General features: G+C 43.3%; 1 protein-coding gene across 19 annotated transcripts in view; it reads left to right on the top strand.

Annotated features, from left to right (window-relative positions):
- KALRN (kalirin RhoGEF kinase) overlaps positions 1–22,182 on the top strand; it is a 646,808-nt gene that overhangs the window by 331,002 nt on the left and 293,624 nt on the right. For all 19 annotated transcript variants that reach the window (XM_059687615.1, XM_059687614.1, XM_059687613.1 and 16 more), the window contains exon 11: positions 11,807–11,998. In XM_059687615.1, the coding sequence (XP_059543598.1) occupies positions 11,807–11,998 (192 nt within the window). The remainder of the gene's footprint in view (positions 1–11,806; positions 11,999–22,182) is intronic.

Here is a 22,182-nt window from a genome sequence, read left to right as displayed (position 1 = left end):
TTCCAAAAGCGGACAGATTCCCAGATGTTGGGGGTTAAAGCTTCAACATACTTTTTTGGAAGGACAGAACTCAACTCACAACAGCAGCAGCCACCCCAAAAGAATGACCCAGCCCAAAATGTTAAACCCAGTTCCATAAATATGTGACTCAAACCCAGGGAGGCTAGCTAAGGTAAGAACAGGGCAGGTAGGAGGGGGTCCTCGGTCTTTGAAGATGGAAAGTGAGCAGGGACATCATCAGCAAGGAGGGTCAGTGACCTTGGCTCTTAGGCCAGCGGCAGTGGGCTCCCTGCAGAGCTGTAAGGTATGGGCAGCCCTGGACCTACAGGGCTGTCTGTGGCTCAAAGAAGGTAAAAGGGCTCGAGGAGCACTCTGCTGACGGGCAGAACCAGAGGTGTGGGCTTTGTTCACCTCATCATCTGATCCCTGTTTCCCAGGGTCAGGCCCACCTTTTCCTGTCTGCCCCCTTCAGGGATGAAACAGAGAAAAAATAAATCCACAAGCCCCAAGGTTTTCAGCAGTGTTTTCAAGCCAGCTGTCTTGTCTCTCTAAAGCCCTGCCTCTCCCTCTCTCGCCCACTGCCTCCCACGGACTGCCAAACATAGAATGTGGAAAACAGGAAAAACAGCAACACTGCAACGTTACATCTTTTGGGAGAGAACATTGCTTTGGGTACATATCCCCCCATAGCTCTTGAATTGCCAGACCCTGCACCAGGTGGCCCTGCTTGTCTTTGTTCCAGGGGGATGCTGTCTCACCAACTGCTTGTTTCTTTGGCTTTAAGAATTCCACAGGAGAATGAACTTCTGCAGGGCCAGGGCGACTGGGCCATCTATGTGTCCCTGTCTGAAAACTTAGGTCTTGAAACTATCTTTTGTCCACATTCCTCTGTTGTGATTACATGCTCCCCCTCAGTACTTTGGGAATTTGAGTAGAATGAGGGGAAGGAGCGGGGAGGAAGGGTGGCCAGGGTGGAGACTGTGTTATCAAATTCCCGGAGTGGTAGGTTGCTTCCCCGCAGCGGTATGGATGCTGGCGGCTGCATCTGGGGCCTGCTCAATGGGAAGAAAGTTAAAAGCTTCCCTCCTGAGGGATAGTTAAAGGCGTCAGAGCTTTGTGTCTGCATGGCACTCTCCTGGTTTTTATCTCGGAAATAAATGAACAGACTTTGGGGCAGCCTCTGGCTCCTGATCTGCTTCCTGTCTGCATCATCTTCTAATTTGTGTTCTGGTCTAAGCACCAGTCCTGGCTCTCCCAGGCCTGACTCACAGCCCTGGCTCTGCCTTCAGCTGCTCTCCATGTCCTGGAGCAATAGGTGGTGAGGGTCAGGGAGAAAGTCCTTCCTTGCTTTAAGTCTCAGTCCCCTAGTGTGTGTGTGTGTGGGGTGGGGGGGGGGTGGTTTACAGTTTCTGGAACCTGACTGATCCTTCCTTACAAGCTGGACCTGGCATCTTCTGTCAAATCATGTCTTGTAATCTATGTTGGCAACTTTTAGGGTTGACTCTGCTTTTGGTCCAGAAACAAGGTGTTTCTGTGTTTTCATTCTTATTGTGATAAATAGATAATACCAGTATACTGACAGGTAATGCTCATTATGTATTTATGTTGCTCTCTTGCCTGAGTGACTAGATCTTCAGCTTCCAGCCTGTATCTGAGAGGAAATACATTGACGTTCCTTTAAAGCAGAATGTGAGTGAAGAGGGTAAGTGTGGATTAGAAGGAAAGGAAAGGAATCTGTAGAAGAGAGAGCATCCTAGGGAGGAACAACTGCTCTTAGAATTCCTAGGTCTGGGTACATCTTAAACACACAAAAATTAGACTGTAGAAAAAGAAAACTTATTTAAAAATTGTGGAGTTCTGAAATTATACCATTATTATTACTAGGGAAAGGTGCTGAAGCATTTTAGACAGAGAAAGGAAAATGCTCTCTAGCAAGTAGAGATGTGTATGATGACTGGGTGATAATGGCAAGTGCAAAAGTGATAAAGCCAGCGTTCAGGTTCCCAGAGAGAATCTCAGCACTCAAACTACTTGTGTTGGGAGGTATCAGCTCTGCAGTAATTATTTTTGGTAGCAGTTTCAATTAGTAGACCGCAGATTCATACAGTCTCCAATTCAAGGAGCATCTGAACAGGACCACTCAGTAGACACTCCTTGTTTGGACATGCAGATTACCCTAACAAAGCCAACTATTGTTTGTTCCCTTATTTTGAAACCTAAGATGTCCATCCAGCAGATGGAACACTGTGGGTTAACCCATCACTGGTACCAAGTAGTTTCCTCCTTTCCTTCCTACTGCTTCCACCAAAGCCCACTTGACCAATGCCCAAGTCCAACCCCTTCCTCCCTCGCGAGACCAGCAGGTAGAGGAGATATGTGTGCCTGGTGTTCCAGGATGAAAAGTGAAAGGCATTTTCCTGTATCACCTATTTATAAATTTGGTTGACTATACTGATGTGTTCTATCAGTACTATATTTTAAAGATATTATGTGCTCAACTGAATTTCTTTTCTTTCTCCTGGGAATCGAACTCCCATTTACATGGAAAATGCATTCCCAGCACTAAGTAAGAAACTGACCAAGGAACCCTTGCATCACTACTTACTCTTAAACTTGGCGCTACCTCCATTAGGAGATAAGGGAAAGCTCCACTTCCAAGCCTCACTGCTAACGAGATGCTGGGCTGCAGTGTTTTGGTTGCGTGCCTATTGAAAGGAGAGCACTTTGCCTACGAGGTGCATGATGAGAAGTGAAGATAGAAAAGATGAGTAAGATAGAACTCTTGTTTGTGTTATGCTCACCCGAGGATATGTTTATTGATTTAAAGAGAGAGGAAATGAGAGAAACATCGATGTGAGGGAGAAGCATCGATCAGTTGCCTCCCATTTGTGCCCCAACTGGAGATCAAACTCACAACCTAGGTATGTGCCCTGACCAGGGATTGAACCTGCAGCCTTTTGGTGCACAGGGCAATGCTCCAACCAACTGGCCACTCCAGATTCTTTCCTTCAAGGAGAATACAATCCTCTCTCTCAAAAGTCAACACATACTCATTGGAAATGTGTTGCTAAACAAAAATATGGCAGTAGCAAATGAACATTTACAATGTCATAATCTAAAAATTAAAGGGGTGTCCTAGCTGGCTTGGTTCAGTGGATAGAGCATCGGCCTGCAGACAGAAGGGTCCTGGGTTCAAGTCTGGTCAAGGGCACATACCTGGGTTGCGGGCTCAATCCCCAGTAGGGGACATGCAAGAGGCAGCCGATCAATGATTCTCATCATTGATGTTTCTCTCTCTCCCTCTCTCTTCCTCTCTGAAATCAATAAAAATATATTTTTAAAAAATAAATAAAAATTAAAGGTGTTAAGAGTGACTCTAATGTAAAGTAACAGACATGCAGAGGAGATGGAGACTTGACACAGAGTCTTAGAGAGGCACCTGGTTCAATGAAAAGTGCCTGGAGTTTACAGAGATGTGGTCTGCCATTTTCAAAATATATAACATTCTTCCACATGTTTCTTTATCTCCCTGAGCCTTGGTTTTCTCATTTGTAAAATGAAACTAATAAAACATTTTATGATTGATCCCCAAACTAGCGGTACTTTATTTAAAGAGCCTAACACAGAGCCTAGCATACTGTGGGCATCTGGTAAACTGATATTGCCTTCTTGGACCCTTGGATTATTTAGAAGTGTGTTACTTAGTTTCCAACTCTTTGGGGATTTTCCAGAGATATTTATTTCTCTTATTGATTTATGTGTTAATTACATTATGATCAAAGAAAATATTTTGTATGACTCATATCCTTTTACATTTGTTAAGATTTGTTTTATGTCTCAAAATATGGTTTATTTTGGTAAATGTTCTGTGAACACTTGAAAAAAAAAGTGCGTTCTGCTGTTGTGGGAGTAGTGTTCTCTAAATGTTTGTTATGTTACATTGATTGAGAGTTTTCAAATCTCTTAAATCCTTATTAATGTCTTGTGTACTTGTTCTGTTCATTATTGAGAGGAGGCATTAAATCTCTGGCTGTAATTGTGTATTTCTCTTTGCAAATTTATCAGTTTTTGTTTCATGTGTTTTGAAGCTTTGTTCATAGGTGCATAATTGTATAGGATTATTATATTTTCTTGATGAATTGACCCCTTTATTATTATGAAATGATCTTCTTTTCTTCTGGTAATATTATTTGTTCTGTAATCTACCATGTCTAATATTAATATAGCTATCCCTGCTTTATTTTGATTTATATCTTGTCTATCATTTTCCTTTTAATCAATTTGTGTCTTTACATTTGAAGTGCATTCCTTGTGAATAGCATATAGTTGGGACTTGCCTTTTTTTTCCAATCTGACAATCTCTACCTTTTGTTTGTGGTATTTAGACAATTTAAATTTAATGTGGTTATTGCTCTGTTTAGGTTTAAATTTATCTTCTTGTATTTTTTTTCCTTTGTGTTTCATCTCTATTCTTTGTTACTTTTTCCTTTTTTGTGTTAATTGAATATTTTTATGATTTTATTTTATCTCCTTTATTGGCTTATTACCTATAATTATTTATTTCGTTATTTTAATGGTTGCTGTAGGGTTTATGTCTTTAATTTATCACAGTGATATTATGCTACTTTACATATAGCATAAGAATTTTACAACAGTATACTTTTATTTCTCCCTTCCTGGCCTTTGTGCTATTGTTGTTCTATGTTTTATTGATACATGTGCTATAAACCCACACTATTATTATTTTTGTTTAAACATTCAACTATCTTTTTTTAATCCTCACCTGAGGATATGTTCATTGATCCCAGAGAGAGGGGAGTGGAGGCAACATCAATGTGAAATCAATTGCCTCCTGTGCATACCCCAATCACACTTCAACCTATGTATGTGCCCTGACTGGGAATCGAACCTGTGACCTTTTGGTGTGTGGGAGGATGCTCCAACCATGTGAGCCACCAGCCAGGGCAACATTCAACTATCTTTTAAAGAGATTTAAATAGTAAGAAAAAAATCGTATAGATTTACCCTATAATTAGAATTTCCAGTGCTTTTCATTCCTGTGTGTGGGTCCACATTTCCACTTGTTAAAATTTTTCTTCTTCCTGATGGACTTCTTGTAACATTTCTTGTCATTCAAGCTTGCTAGTGAAGAGTTCTTTTAGCTTTTATATGCCTTGAGATGTCTTTATTTCACCTTTGTTTTTTTTTTAAAGAATGGTGTGCTTGGCATAGAATTCTAGGTTGACAGTTTTTGTTGTTATTTTTACTTTAAAGATATTGCTCCACTTTTTTCTTCTTGCATTGTTTCTTATGAGAAGTCTGCTGTCATTTTTATCTTTGTTCCTTGGTATATGGCATTCCATTTTTCCTTTGGTCACTTTTAAGATTTCATTTTTTTTCTTTCCCACTTGATTGAATTAGATTTCTATGTGCCTTGGTATTTCTTGTGTTGAGGGTTGTCTGAGGTTCTTGGATCTGTGGATTTATAGTTTCATTAAGTTTGGAAGCTTTTGGTCATTTTTTTTTTCAAATCTCTTTTCTAATTCCCCTCCTCCTCCTTTAGGGATTTTAATTAATATACATTTCAGCCTACTTAAATATGCCACTTAAATACACTGATGCTTCATTTTATAAAATTCTTTTTCTCTCTCAGCATTTTAGTTTGAATAGTTTCTATTGCTATGTTCTCAAGTTCAGTAATCTTTTCTTCAGGAATGTCTAAGCTGCTGTTAATACCATCCCGTGTATTTTTCATCTCTTGAAGTGCAAGCTCCTTTTTAATGTCTTTTATTTCTCTACTTGAATTTTTGAACATGTGAAATGGTTTTAATAACCATTCTTTATTCCCTGTCTGTTAATGTTAACATCTGTGTCAGTTCTGGGTCAGTTTTGATTGATTTTTCTCCTCATTATAGGTTATACATTTTTGCTTCTTTGTATGCCTGTTAATTTTTTTTTTTACTAAATAATACACATTGTGAATTTTACGTTGTCAGTGGTGTGTGTGTATGTGTGTGTGTATTAAGCTTTATTCTGTCACACAGTTAAATTACTTGAAAAAAGTTTGATCTCTTCAAGTATTTCTTTTTAAATGGGTTAGGCAAGACCAGAGCAGTGTTCAATCCTGGGTTAATTATTTACCCCCCAAAAGGTAAGACTTTTCTGAGTGCTATACCCAAAATCCAGTGAATCATGAGGTTTTCCAGGCTGACTGGTGGGAGCAGGCACTGTTCCCAGCCCTGTGTGAGTTCAGGGTGCTGTTATTCCTAATACTGTCGGTAGTGTTACCCCAGCTTCAGGCAGTTTTCTCACACACAGATGGATCCTCTGCAGATCTGCCCCTATTGGGTAAGGAAGGGAGGGGAAAGTGACTTATTTGTCACCTGTAAAGTACTATTCACATGTAAGGTTTCAGGCATGACCTTGATTTTTCTGCCATTCACTAATGTGAAGATCCAGAGACAAGCCTGTACCCTCCCCAATACTCGTGCTTCCATGCCCTTTCCCATTAATGCCTGTGCACTTTTGCTCCTTTCCTCTCACTGCCCATTGGTTCCAGCCATGCCAGCCTGGAAAAATAATCATTAGGTAATCATTAGGAAGGGAGTTCTTTCCTGGCCCTGTGGTAGTCATGTTCTCTGGTCCACACTGCCTCTTTTGAATAATAACAGGGACTTCTCAGCCTCATTCTTCCTCACCCCCAATGGTTCTAACTCCATATTACCAAGAAGTCAGCTCGTGATACCGGAAGTGTTTTCATTCACTGACTCTTCCACCCTTGCCTTTAAAAAGCCCCGCTGCCCCTGGCTTCAGCCCAGGAGTCTGACACCACACCTGCGTGGTTGGGATGCCTGTATTTTTAGAGACAAGTTATTCAGTATGTTCTGTTCTTTCTTGAGGAGAAAGCAAAAAAACTAAAGGTCCAAGGCTGCACCAGGGGGAATGAAAGGTACACTTAAGGGTTGAATTATTTAGGGCATTTTACCTGGCTGCCATAGGAATGGGGGTTGGGAGGGGAGAGCAGGAACTGCAGCCCAAATCTCTGGCTCCCACAGGCCCTGCTTGAAAGTCTCAAGGGCTGAGGGATTGATATCCCAGCACTCATAACCCATTTGTGGCATATCAGTTGGGGAATATTAATAAGGGGTCAAGTCCAAAGCAAAGGCTAAGAGGCTGGGAAACCAAAGAATGCCTAGGAACTACACACATAATTGAGGTTGAACTTTGGCCTTGGGGCAGAAACTGTTGTTGATTTTGTCAGAAGGTGAGCAGAACCCTGTTGTGATATTTGTCCCAATTTGTGGCAAAAGCAAACATCAATGTAGTGCTTTAATAATACTGTAGTTGATATTCTTCAGCCATATTCCTTTTCAAGACTGTGCCAGGAGGTAGGATAAACCAAATGGGATTGAACATCGAACATCATTTCTAGCATAGGTCTTGTGCCAGGTATTTGATGAAGGTCAAGGATTGAATATTAGGATTGTTGGGGATTGGTGTCATCTGTAAGTTATTAATTCACTAACTACTCATGGAGCACTTACTTGGTGCCAGGCACTAAGAGAAAGAGGTGAAAGACATTTTCTGCACATTTTCTATAAGCAGATGAGAAAGGCAAACATGAGACAAGTACCATGGTAGGGTCAGCACTGCTCACTCTGGGCGCCCAGAAGATGTTACCTAAGCCAGCGTTAGGAGGAAAGTGGGTAAGTAGATATGAGGGTGGACTTCCTGGAGGAAGTGATGCCTGGGCTGGGTCTTCAAAGGTTAGTAAGAGAGTTGGTCGAGTAGAAAATTAGGGGAGGGACATCCCAGGCAGAAGCACAGAGGCAAGATTCAGTGCAATGAGTGTCTGGGAGTGTAAACAATTTATCTCTCAGGCTGTTTGTAAGGCAGTGGTGTGAGCTGAAGCTGCAGGAAAATAACAGGTGTCAGATGAAGCAGGGCCTTGCATGCCACGCTGAGGTATTTGACCCAAAGGCAGTGAGAAGCTACTGAACAGTTCTAAAGAGAAGAGATGCATGACAGGGTCTTCATTTTAGAAGCTCTTCTTGGTAGTGATGGGGAGGAGGACTGGGCAGTGGATAGAGGAGGAGCCCAGCTTTTCATGCTGATCCCATTGTCCTCCCATGTGCCTTATTGTACCTTTCCCTCTATAAAATTTATTATGTATCCCTTCCCTTCCTTAACCAATGGATATATTACCACTCTCCAGTTTTAGTCAGGTTGACTCAATGTATCTCAACGTGCCATGCGTATTCCCATCTCTGAGCCTTTTTGTTCAGCAAATATGTAGGAAGTGCCTACTGTGTACCAGCCACAGTGCCTGACAGAGAGCCAAAGGCGAAGGAGACATGGAACTTACCTTTCAGGAGCACACAGACCAATAGGAAGAGATGCCCATGGGAGCACAGTGTGACTGTGAGCATCATAGGCAAGCGTTAAGGTAGTGCTTTGATAATACTCGAGGATCATCTGTTTTCCATGAGTTCTCCAGGTGGAGCCAAAGGGTTTTTCAAAGGGCTGCGGTATGGGATAAGCTGAGTACTGTGGGCAAAACGAGAGAGAGAGAGAGAGAGAGAGAGAGAGAGAGAGAGAGAGAGAGAGAGAGAGAGAAAGAAAAGAGAGTCCTATGTCTGAAAAGCCCTCCCCCTCCTCTGCTAAACCCAGCCCATCCTCAGGCTCTGCCTTCACTCTGTAGAGAGCCAGAGTGGTGTTTCTATATACTATACACAGTCATACTCTTCTACTCAAAACACTCAGTGGCTTCCCACAGCTTTGGAGTAAAACACCTTAGTATGGTATTCCAGGCCTTTCTTTACCTGATAAGGTAGTGTAATGGTTTGGACCTTGGGCCCTGAAGCTAGACAACAAGATTTTAATCTTTGTTCTACCACTTTCAAGACATATGACCTTTGCCAGAATTCTTGGTGCCTTGGTTTCTTCATCTGTAAAATGGGGCTGGTGGTAGCTGTGTCAACTTCATAAGGTTATTGCAAACATAGATGAATTAATATGTATTAAAGCTTTAGACTGTTCCTTGAGATGTGAAAACACCTTAATTAATCCTTATTAGTTATTATTATTGTCAATTTTTATTCATTTTCTTCTTAGCACCCATGGCATGTCTTGAAGCCCTAATTATCTATTATTGTGTTGCATGCCCTGTTTTTTGTGCTGTCACATTATATTCAAGAATAATTTTGTTCTCCTTTGAGGCAGCATACATTGCACATGTGCCTGTACTCCTAAGACACTCACAGTGTTGGGAGGAGGGGATGTTAGGGTGACCAGCCATCCCAGTATTCCCAGGCTTGAAGGCTTTCCAGGATGCTAAAATCAGGAAAGTCCTGGGCAAACCAGGGCAAAGTTGTCCACCTTATAAGCAGGAGGCACTTCAGTTCTGCCTTTTATTTTTGTCTTTTGGTCCCAAACTTGAAAGAAAGCTTGCTTTGGCTTTGCTGCAAATTTTTACTTATTGGCTAGAAAATACAAAGTTGCACCCTCTGGGTTTCTTTGGGGTTTCCTGAGATTCCCCTGAGGAGCTCCTGAAAAACCTCTCTTCCAACTGCTCTGGGTAATTTCCTAGAATTGTGGAAAACTCCATAAGAGCCTTCCTTAACCTGGCCACAGCCTCCGAGGTCCCCTCCTGCCTACCATTTCCTATCTCTCTTGGTGTTTCTATCATGACTCTGAGTACTCCCTACATTTGCTTTCAGAATCAACATACCCTTGCTTAACTTAGTGACAGAGCCTCCTTCACACAAGGATCATCTGTTTTCCCACAAGTTCCCCAGGTGGATCCAGGTATTTCTTCCTTTGCAGTCCCAGCTCCATGCCCACCTCTTGGGACCATGTTTGCTTTTCAGACAGCATGTCTTAAGGATCCACTGAGGCCTCTCTTGGTATCCCTGAAAGCCATGGCAGTGTTTGCTGAAGGCCTGCCCACCTTCTCCAATACAACCGAGGCTGGGTCGGCAGCCTCTGAAGGTTTCCACCCCAGCATACTAGCTTATTAGGGCTGCCCCAATGAAGTCCCACCAACTGGGTAGCTTCCATAACAGAAATGTATTGTCTTGCAGTTCTGGAAGCTAGAAATCTAAGATCAAGATGGTAAGAAGGTGGGTTCTTTCTGGGGGCAAAGAGGGAGAATCTGTTCCAGGCCTCTCTTGACTTCTGGTGGTTTCCTGGCAGTCTCCGCCATTCCCTGGCTTGAAGATACATCCCCAGATCTCTGCCTTCATCTGGCCATGGCGTTCTGCCTCTCTGTGTGTGTCTGGTCTTTTCATGGCATTCTTTTTGGAAGGACACCAGTCATATTCAATTAGGAGCCCATCCTACTTCACTGTGGCCTGATCTTAACTAATTACATCTGCAGTGACTCTTTCCAAATAAGGTCACATGCTGAGGTATGGAGGGTTGGAACTTGAACATGTGAGTTTAGAGGGGACACAGTTCAACCCTTAACACCCAGGTCTTTGGGTGAGTCCAAAAACTCTGTAGAGGCTGGAGGCCTCTTCTCCATGGGCAACGTAAAGCCCGTGCAGTTGCTGTCATAAATCCACTCCAGTTCTCCATTCATTTTGTGTTTATCCCTGACTGTTTCTGCGGCCAGGTTCACATCGTCACTAGTGACCACTTGTTCACCACGCTCTAGGACAGCGGTTCTCAACCTGTGGGTCGCAACCCCTTTGGCGGTCGAACTTTCACAGGGGTCGCCTAAGACCATCCTGAGTATCAGATATTTACATTATGATTCATAACAGTAGCAACATTACAGTTATGAAGTAGCAATGAAAATAACTTTATGGTTGGGTCACAACATGAGGAACTGTATTTAAAGGGCCAGAAGGCTGAGAGCCACTGCTCTAGGACGTTTTGTGACTGTAGGGATATTTAGAAATACAATGGACGCCTGATTCATTAGCTCTAAATTGGTGACTATCCCATCTTTTTAAAAGGGCAACCTGCTAAGGAAAAGTTGTAGCCATGGCATATATGCAGTAACTATTACATCCTGATAAATAATAACTATAAATTGCTGACTTTTAGAGTGTTCTGGGGAATACCATGGTATGCACAGACAGGGGTTGGAGGAGTGTGTGTGTGTGAATGGGGGTGTGCATGCAGTAGCTTATAATAAACAAACATCACCAGACGCTGCCCCAACCTTCCTGCAAGCATTAAGCCCTGGGCACGGAGGGAATAGCCTGCATAGCCTCACTCGGGCTGTGGCTGCCTCATTCTGTCAGCTCCCTGAGTCCCTGACCCCTTCCCCTCCTAAGAGATAGCTCTGTTTCAAAAGATAAACACTAGGAGTCACAAGGACCGCGAGGGAAAAGTCGAGCAAGTCTCCCAGTTATTTTTTTCCCTGGTGTTCGCACTAGAAACCCAGACGATCTTGGTGCATGAGGTATTTCCGACTCAGACAGTTACAGCCTGGGATGGGAGGGCAATGATGGATCTTCACAAGGGTCGGGGGTGGGCCAAGGAGCGGATGGGGAATGGGGACTCTAGCATGTCTCCTCGCTTCTTTCCAGGGCAGCCCTCCTCTGAGAAATCCCAGGGACCGAGGAGGCTCCTAGCTAGTGCCCGCTTATGTGCCAGGCTGCCAGGCAGGCTGCTAGCTTGGTGGGAGGCGGCAGGCAGGCTCCCTGCTCAGCTCCTCCGTGCCAGATCAGGGAGCTGTCGGCTCAGCGCCCACGCCTTGCGCTCCAGCTCTGGGCAGCCCCGGGTGGGCTGGGGGAAGGCGAGAAGCTCCCTTCGTGACTGCAAGTTGACTTTCTCTCGCTGTTGCTGCCGGCAGAATACATACACCAATGCAGACAAGCTCCTAGAAGCGGCGGAACAGCTGGCACAGACCGGGGAATGTGACCCCGAGGAGATCTACAAGGCGGCGCGGCACCTGGAGGTGCGCATCCAGGACTTCGTGCGCAGGGTGGAGCAGCGGAAGCTTCTGCTGGACATGTCTGTCTCCTTCCACACGCACACCAAGGAGGTAAGAGCCGGAGGAGCAGGGGCGTCGCCTGGGTCGACTTGTTCTGGCAAGGGTCACGTCCGTTTCCCGGCATGATGACCCTCCAGCTGTGCCCAGGGTCCCGGTGGTCTGGAGTTCCCAGCCTCCTGATGTTGACGATATGAACACCTTGCTACTGATAACCTGTATGTAGCTCACAAACAGTATGGGGCAAAATTTCCTCCTCATCTCCAGCGAGGAGGGGGCCACAGAGACCGGTGGTTTCCAGAGTCTGCTGAAGCTGGAGATATTGGGGAATCCCTGGTATAGAAATAGTCACTATAGGGAGAAGTATAAGAGGATGGAGCCTCCCTTTCCACCCCACAGCCCGCTGCTCCTGGTTGCTGTGCCTGTCAGAAATTAGAGTCCCGCAGAACTTGGATCATCTTTGCTGCCTGCAAGAAACAGTTTGCAAATGTGCTCAATGTTATTTTATTTTTTAAAAACAGAAGGTTAAATCTTTATAATGAGCTCTGCCACAGGGGGATACTAAAGGAGTTGGTCCTCACCTTGCCTGAGGGTGGAGTAACAGCCAGTGAGGGAAGGGGACTGGGGGACCCCCCACACAGGAGGAAGTTAGCTGGGCTTACGTCTGGCCCAGTCATGCAGGACATGGAGACAGGAGGGTGGGTGATGCTATGTTGTTGGCAGGGCAGAGGGGCCTGTAGAGAGGAGGGTTGCAAACCTGCGATTGCTTTACGTTTCTGACTAGCACAGGGCACTCTGAAATTGAGTAAGTGGCCAGCGAGGAGGCACATTTAGCATCTTCTATAATAACACCCTTGGCAGAGAAATTCATTAGGTACATGCATGCTTGCGTTCCCCCAGGAATTCATTTTAATGGAGTATTAATTAAAGTTTGATTGCTGCTCAGGAGAAAAAAATTAACCCCACTTAATTAAGTTGATTTTTGAAATTTAAAATGCATTAGGAAGCCTGGTTATTACTACTTCACAGGCTTCCTGACACTCGGTGGGAATGAATGCAAATCGTTGCAGCGCCTATCGGAAAAAAACATGAAAAGATGATGTTTTCTAAATGGAGATTCCCCAGGCAGATGCAGGGCTGGCGAGCTCCCTGACGCCGACCCGCTCTCTGACTAGTGTCTGTGAAGCAGGGGATTAGCTTTAATCCAGGTTTTCCTGCCTGGTTGTCTGCTTGCTGGTGGCTCACCCCATGCTTAATAATGGTCTCAGAAACCAAAGGCATGTGTATTCTCTTTTAATTATGAGCCTGCAGATGATAGAATGGAGCATGAATGAACCAAAGTCATGCTCCCTACGAGGGCTGTGCGGGTGCTGTCTGTACAGGGAGGGGGTGGACTAGGTCAGTCTCCATGGAAAGGCCACTTCTGAAAGGGTGACCATGGCTTCCAGGAGCCCTTTCTAGCTTCATGTCCCACCTTCTATACATGGAACCTCAGATTCTAGGCCAGATTCTGCTGCTCCAGAGCCGTATGGGCTTGTGCAAATCACTACATCCCTGGCCCTGGGTAGCCTCATCTATAAAATTATGCAGTTGGGCTCAGAGGCCCTAAAACTCCTTATGATTCCAGTGTGAATTCAAGATTCCTTTCCTTTTCTTCCCTTCTTTTTTGTTACTTAGTATTGACAAGTACTAGTATGTTAGCTAGTACTTTTTTAAAAATCATATTTTATTGACTTTTTCAGAGAGGAAGGGAGAGGGATAGAGAGTTAGAAACATCAATGAGGGAGGAACATCGATCAGCTGCCTCCTGCACCCCCTACTGGGGATGTGCCCGCAACCAAGGTACATGCCCTTGACTGGAATCGAACCCAGGACCTTTCAGTCCTCAGGCCGATGCTCTATCCACTGAGCCAAACCAGTCAGGGCTAGCAAGTACTTTTTTTAATTGGGTACCCACTACTTGCCAGACACATATATCATTACACGCAATCCTCATGGTAATCTTATGATACAGATTTTTTTTCTTTATTTTGTTTTTTTCCATTAACATGTATCCCCCCATACCTTCTTACACCTCTACCCACCCACGCCCTCCCCCACCATCAGCACACTATTGTCCATGTCCATGAATTCTTACTCTTTTTTTTCTTTTTTGCTCAATCCTTCCATACCTCCCTCAATCTCCCCTCACACCCAAGTTATCTGCCTGCTCTCTGTCTATGAGCCTGTCTCTATTTTTCTTGTTTGTTCAGTCTGTTCATTAAATTCCACATGAGTGAAATCATATGGTCCTTGTCTTTCTCTGACTGGTTTATTTCACTTAGCATAATGTTCTCCAGGTCCATCCATGCAGTCACAAAGGGTAAGCTTTTCTTCCTTGTAACAGCCAAGTAATATTCCATTGTGCAAATCTTTCACAGCTTTTTTATCCACTCATCTACTGATGGGCACATGGGCTGCTTCCGTATCTTGATTTTGTAAATAACACTGCAATGAACATAGGGGTGTGTTTACTCTTTCGAATTAGTGTTTCAAGATTCTTTGGATAAATTCCCAGAAGTGGAATTGCTGGGTCATAAGGCAGTTCCATTTTGAAGTTTTTGAGGAGCCTCCATATTGTTTTCCACAGTGGCTGCACCAGTCTGCATTCCCACCAGCAATGCATGAGAGTTCCCTTTTCTCCGCATCCTCGACAACACTTGTTGTTTGTTGATTTATTGATGATAGCCATTCTGACAGGTGTGAGGTGATATCTCATTGTGGTTTTCATTGCATTTCTCTGATGATTAGTGATGTTGAGCATCTTTTCAGATGTCTGTTGACCATCTGTATGTCCTCTTTGGAGAAGTGTCAATTTAGGTCCTTTGTCCATTTTTTAATTGGATTTTTTGTTTTTTTGGTGTTGAGTTCTATAAGTTCTTTATACTTATAAACTTCTTATTAGATGTGTCAGTGAATATGTTCTTCTGTACAGTGGTTTTCCTTTTCATTTTGTTGATGGTTTCCTTTGCTGTGTGATATAGATTTTATTTTCAAGTGAGGGAACTCAGGCTAAGGAAGGAGCTTATGTAAGGTCACAGAGCTTGTCAGTAGTGCAGAGACTGTGCCTACCTTCCTACGTACTGCGCCCTTGTTCTGAACTGCTACCCACACCCTGCTGTCCTCCTTTTTCCGCTTGTGTCTCCTCCTCTCCTCTGCTCTGCTTCCTTCTTCCTACTCCTTTTTTTTCCTCTTTACATTTTCAAACCCCAAAGAAGGGGCTTGATGGGGAGGGTAGACCTTAGCTTAGAAATATAAAGTGTGGCCAGGGTTGCAGGTGTGGGAGATAGGAATAATCATTAACCATTGTTTTCCCACAATGTCTCTGAGACCTTGCTAAGCTAGGTCCTGTTTGAACCTGAGATGTGTTTTCACACTGAGACTTGGCTTATAACAGGGGTGGGGAACATCCGGGCTGTGAAATCATTTGGACTGGCCCTGCCAAAGCATTAGGGCTGAGTTAATTAAATGTTTGACCAAATAGAGCAGGCTAATTTTTAAGTTGATAATTATGTATGGCCTGCAAATGATGTTATAAATATCCAAATGGCCCTTGGTGGAAAATGGTTCTCCACCCCTGGCTTATAAAATCCATTCATATGAAATTGTACTGAAGGGAGCAGTGTAATACTGGGGACAGGTGAAGAAAGAGAATGGGAACGAAAGTGTATTTAACACCTGCTGTGTGCTACATTATCTATCAAATCAATAGCCATGTGAATTATCATTTTTATTCCAATTTTACAGATCAGAGAAATTCATAATCTGTCCAGGGTTTTGTAGCTAGAATGTGGTAAATGTAGGAATTGACCCCAAATCTTTCCAACTCCAAGACCCCTGCTTTTTCTCCTTTGCCACACAGACCTTCAATAAAAGCCAGAGAAGAGAGACTGGGAGGCATTTTCTCTTGCAGGAGAACATAGGAGGCGGCAGGAAATAACAGTCTCTTTTCTCGGGATCCCAAAATACAAGAGAAATTAGGAGCAGTCCTGCCTGGATGCAGAAGAAGGGGAGTGATTTTGAGGATCCAATAATCAAGAGATCTGTAACTCAGGTCAACAAATTCTGACTTTTTTTCAGGATGGAAAAAAAAGCGGCATTTTCAGTAGCTGTCATAGAGTCCTAGAAGAGTATTTTTAGGGTTCAGCAGGGCTTCCTATCCATGTGCTCCCTCCCAGCCCCCTTCCTGCCCCAAACCAGTCTGTCTGAGGCCCCCTTTAGGTAGAGGAGAGAGTAAGCCTTGTGTGTATGTACGTACACACCTGTGCATTCTGTGCGCAGATGCATGTATATGCACCTGTACATGTGCACTCATTGACACGTATAGGTTTTACACACAGACACACAAAGTACAGCATGATCTTGGATGTCAGGAGATCTGATTTTCATATCCAGATCTTCACTTGGCATGCTATGAGCTTTTGGGAAAATTACTTAATCTCTATTACTTTGTGATATTTATTATGATGATCATTACAGAATTGAATACTACAATACTAACAGCTATATTTTTTACCTGGTAGAAAACTTCCTCCCAAATTTATCCTTAGAGCATCTCTGAAGTAGGCTTAATAAGGAACTTAAGGACTCAATTCGGGCTTCATTTTTCCTTGAAACTCTTCCCTGGTGCTTCCAACCTCCCACCAGACTGGACCGGAACACCGTGTACATACCTCCATCGAAGGTGCTGGGATCGCACTGAGATGATTGGCTCTTTGTTAAATCCAAAGTGCTCATATATACAGTATGTTTGGGGGTTTGGATGTGTGGCTATAGAGTCTGCTCTACATTCTGCCACTATGTCTGATCCATAGAGATGCTGAATAAATATGAACAGGTTTACTTGACAATGGAAAGCTAATCATTTCGTGTTTTAAGGAAAATTTTAAAAATGGGGGGAAAAGAGAGGAAAGCTCATTCAATCATATGTTTGATCTATTCAAGTTCTTTGACTTGAACTCTATAGACAAGGTATGTAAAGGGGCGTGGGATGGGAAATCTAATTATCTATGGGAACTTTTTCCCGGGACCTGTGTAGCAAGCAGAAATGCATTATTAGGTAGGCAGAATTGAGCATCCTTGGATGGTCTGGTGAAGAAGGAACTCCTGTGGTTTGATCTTTCCATATTGTATGTAATACCTCTCAAGACCTGCCACCTCTCAAGCCCTAGTAAGTGTGAGTCCTATTTGATCCTGGGCCTAATAACTTGTAACTCCTTCCTCTTGACTCTATAGACAACCTTCTGGCTTTTTACTCAAGGCAAGATTAGTAGCCAAATCTACAAATCTGTTAGGGAATTTGGAGTTGCTATGGTTGTTTTCCCCTCTCACAGTAAATAGAGTGAATGGATGATCTTACATTCAGTTTTACTAAGTGGCCATGGCTGGCATTGGGGTTGCTGGTAAATATTGTCATAGATCCTTCCTGCTGGGTCATGGTTAACTCCTTCCTTCTTTCCTCCTTCCTCTTCTTTCTTCCTTCATACCTAACAACAGTTATTTGCTGAGTTTTTCTTGAGTGCCAAGGTATAATAGAATGTCACTGTAGGGTGTAATTTTGAAGGAATTAAAGCCCCCTTTATAGGAGATTTCTGAGCAGGAACTGCATATCCATCTTCATAAATGATGTAAAACCTAGACGTCCTAGGACTCCCCAGGCTGAAATTAATAACTTTTACTCTTGCCCACTTCCTACATCCAAAGATTTACTCTAGTTAGGATCAGAGAGAAGACCGAAGAAAGATATGAGAAAGATACCCTCCAGGCTCATTTCTTCTGCAGGCTGAAGAGTCTGCTTGATCCTGTTGGCCCTGCTCTGTGAATTCTTGCAACCTTAGGAGTCTGGGGGGGGGGGGTGGTTAAGATCTTCTAACTATTTCATGGCAGTGTTATTCATAATCTTGAGGAATTAGAAACCATCTTAATTTTCCATGCTGGGCAATTTATCAATCAAACCATAGTGCATCTATATAGTGAAATACTATACAGTCATCGTAAGTCATCTTGTCAAAGATCATTGTTGGCATGAGGAAGGGCTTGTGTTATAAGACATTAAAACACTGTATCTCCAACATGACCACACACATAGAATAAAGACTAGAAAGAAATGCGCAAAGAAGTTGGTGTTGAGTTATGGATGGTTTAATTTTTCTTTGCATTTTTTTGTTTTTGTATGTTTTCTTCAGTGAAAATCGGAGACAATCTCAATAAGTGTTATATTACAAAATTAAAACTTTCCATCCATACTTAGAAGAGCTGTGTGATTTAAAAAAAAAAAAAAAGGTGACAAACATGTGCTTGGGACCTTCTTGTGCAACCAGAGCCTCAGCTATTAGTATGTATTATGCTGAACTTTCAGAGGTCTCCTTTTTGCCTGGGGACAAGGGCAGCTGGCTGTTGGCTGGTCTGGAGAGCCAGAGAGAATGTAGGAGAAGCATTTACCCACGTCCTCATTTTTTTTTTTTTTTGTCCGGGGAAAAGACACTTATAGTGTCATCTGCTCTTCAGATATTGTCTAGTCAGAATTCTCTTTCCTTGCTGTGGATCCATGGAAATACTATAATTGCTGGGCTTTCAAAATATCCATTGTTAGGTATTTTTGTAGTAATAATATGAAAGCCAAATAACAAAGGAATGTGGCCAAAATAATCAACGTCAGCTCTTTATTAGACTGCTCAATTAAATGCCCATTTCCATTTGTTTTTAACCTAGAGAAATCACTCTTCCATGCTGTGCCCTGCTCAAATAGGTGCGCATGTGTGCGTGCACACACACACACAAATACCACAGACACTCATACATATACATGTTCTACCCACCCACTCTAGAACCAAAACGAAATCCGTCTTCCGCAGGGAATGATGGCCTCAAGGACAACACAGCTTCATTCCCTATTTCTGCTGCCAAACTGCCATGGTGTTTATTTAAAAAATAAAAGCTGGTAGTCAATGCCAAAGAAAAACAGTCTCTTCAAAATTAGGGCAGGGGTGGTTCATGCTGTGGAATTGGTGCTCCTTCAACATCTCCAGGGGTCAGTCTTGTGGAGCAGCGATGGCGGCCAGAGCTGAGCAGCAGCCAGTCTGCAGGAAAAGTAACATTACCTCTTTTCTTAACCCGTCAGCCATAAGCCTGTGGTTTCTACAAACCTCCCTCCCACGTCCCCTGCTTCCTGCCTTTTCAGTGGCCCTTCAGTCAGGCTGCCTCACATGCAAGCATGGGCTGGCCCCTCCTGAACTCACTGGTTTCACTCTTAAAGCTAAGCTTCTGCAGGGCATTGAAAGGCTCCCTAAACTCTACACCCCCACTACGGCTCTGGAAATTCTCAAATTAGGGCCATTCTTTTGGATGCAGATATTTTTGGCCACAACCATATGTGTTCTCTGAGAAAAACACCACATGAAGCCATCTCAGTGTATATGTCAGCAGGGACCAGGCAATCATTGCCAAGCAGAGAGCAGTGTCCTGCATGAATGGGGCACGGCACAGGTGCATTTGATCAAGAAGAGGGGGTCTGGAAATGGCTGAAACAGGAAATTCTTTCTGGGGAGCAGGTGGGTTGATGGAGAAGGTGCAGGGCTAGCAGAGGGTAAACAGGAACCAAATTGGGGAAGGAACAACCATGTGCTTGCTGCTATCAAGCTCCCTCCCTCACTCCATAATTTTACCTCGTTCTGGCAATTATTAGCTTGTGATGGTTTAAAGTGGGGATCCTTCTGACAGGATCTCACTGGTTGCCTGCTAATTAGTAAATTATTAATAGAAGTGGTTCTCTGATTTGGATTCTTTTCAAAGCAATCGATGCATGTTCTCCAGGGATAATTCATATGGACACATAAAGGGAAAGAGACCTACAGGACAGTCAGATCGTAGAAAATTACAGCCTAAGTAATGGACAGTTGACCCTTACTCATAGTTTAGTGACAATGATGTTTATTTCTGTCCACTTTATGCACCTGAGTCTGCAATTTAAGTTTGCTGCCACCAGGGGGTGACTGTGTGCATATGGTCCCCTGGAATTTCAAGTAGCTTTCTACTCAAACTTTCCAGGTTGTACTAGTGTCTTAACTTGTCAGGGAAGTCTTGTACTCACTTAAGTCTGGTCATAGTGTCTTAACACAGTTACCCTCAAACGGGTGTTACACTGTCTGGACTTTGGATGTCTTGATGTCAAAGCTGTGAGTGCAGTTTTTCAGTTTAAGGAGGCACCTCTATTACTGCCTCTGTCTCTATATCAGCTTTGGAGGGAAACCATAGCATGTGAGACCTTAGAGACAAGCTAGAAAAACCACACACATACACACACTCACTTCATTTTAAATATGAAGTAATTGAAGTAAAGTAGTTTTCCCCTGGTCAGAAAACTAGCCAGACAAGGGCAGAATCAAGAATTATCCTCAGGCCCTAACCGGTTTGGCTCAATGGATAGAGTGTCGGCCTGCAGACTGAGGGGTCCCAGGTTCGATTCCAGTTCAAAGGCATGTACCTTGGTTGCGGGTACATCCGCAGTGGGGGGTGTGCAGGAGGCAGCTGATCGATGTTTTCTCTCATCGATATTTCTAACTCTCTATCCCTCTACCTTCCTCTCTGTAAAAAATCAATAAAATATATATTTTTAAAAAGAATTATCCTCAGTAAATATCAATTCTATTTGAGAACTCCTTTCCCTCTGGGCTTTTTGTTTATTTGTTTTGTTTTGTTTGCAGAAGGGAAAATAGAGAAAGACGTCAGGGAGCTTTTGTCTCTAGTGCCTTGGTCTCCTTCCCTGTCTCTGCATCAAATCGTCTTCCCTCACTAGCCATTTTGACATTTTATTCTCTCGAAGGTAGACCTTCCTTTCCTCACCAGTCTGCTAACCACCGGGCTGTGCAGCAACTGGTCTTGTACTTGCTTCTTTATCTCTTAGCTGGTTTTCCTCAGCAGAAGGTTTTAACTACGGGAGACAAGAGTTTCTTTATAATGTAGTGGAATATAGGAACAGAAATCTGAAAAGTCAGTTCCAATTCATTCATCAAAGAATATTTAGAAAGAGGACACTTTTTTCTGATTATATGGATTTGAGGTCAGTAGGTGTTCTCAGATGTCCCTAGTCTTTTTGTTTGTAACTCTGACATCTCGTTGTTGTTGTTTTAGCAGTTTTTGTCTTTGACTCTTTCTACAATTTAGCTGCATGATCACCAGGAGGAGTGTCATGAGTCATGGTGGATTTCCTGAGAACAGAATGACACTTTCTTCCTAGACCTACACCAGAGATGGTCAAGTTTTTATTGAGGAGGGGAAAGGACCTCCAAGCAATGAAGCCATTAATATAGCTTAAGGATGGTACTGACAACAAAATTACCTTAAATAAAATAAAATCCTCAAGATACTTCCTTGCCTCGTTCCTGTCTCTCTCCCTCCTATATCAGTGAGTACCAGACTTCCCTGGCCAGTCTTCAGTCTCAGTCCCTGCACTGCACTGAGACATCGAGTTAGTTTTCTCCTCTTAAATTACCTGCCCCACAGCCGCAATTTTTATCCCTCTTCACATTTCTATCCCTCTTTCCTTTCCTTTCCTTTCCTTTCCTTTCCTTTCCTTTCCTTTCCTTTCCTTTCCTTTCCTTTCCTTTCCTTTCCTTTCCTTTCCTTTCCTTTCCTTTCCTTTCCTTTCCTTTCCTTTTTTCCTTCCTTCCTTCCTTCCTTCCTTCCTTCCTTCCTTCCTTCCTTCCTTCCTTCCTTCCTTCCTTCCTTCTCCCCACCCCTCCTTAGAAATATCTGAACTTTCCAGTCTCTAGGCCAGGGGTGGGGAACCTTTTTTCTGTCAAGGGCCATTTGGATATTTATAACATCATTCACGAGCCATACAAAATTACAACTTAAAAAATAGCCTGCTATACTTGGTCAAACATTAATTAGCTCACCCCTAATGCTTTGGCAGGCCCAGACCAAATGATTTCATGGGCCTTATACAACCCTCAGGCCGGACGTTCCCTACCCCTGCTCTAGGCTTTCCTGCGACATCCCAGGACAAAGCAGTAAAAACAGAAAACAGAGGCCCAGCTCAGCCTAGCATATTGAAGAACCAAATCCATTGTTGATCTTTTATCAAATCCAAAATGAAGGAGTACTTCAAACTTTCCCTCTGCTTGCTTTTCTCTTGAAGGTAGACCTTCCTTCATACCAGAAAGTGTGAAGCAGCATTAAGCTATAATGACCAATATCGG

Source organism: Myotis daubentonii, chromosome 3, assembly GCF_963259705.1.
Source record: "Myotis daubentonii chromosome 3, mMyoDau2.1, whole genome shotgun sequence".
NCBI classification, from domain to species: Eukaryota; Metazoa; Chordata; class Mammalia; order Chiroptera; family Vespertilionidae; genus Myotis; species Myotis daubentonii.
The sequence above is the reverse complement of the archived record's forward strand: the minus strand, read 5'-3'. Positions and strand labels throughout refer to the sequence as shown.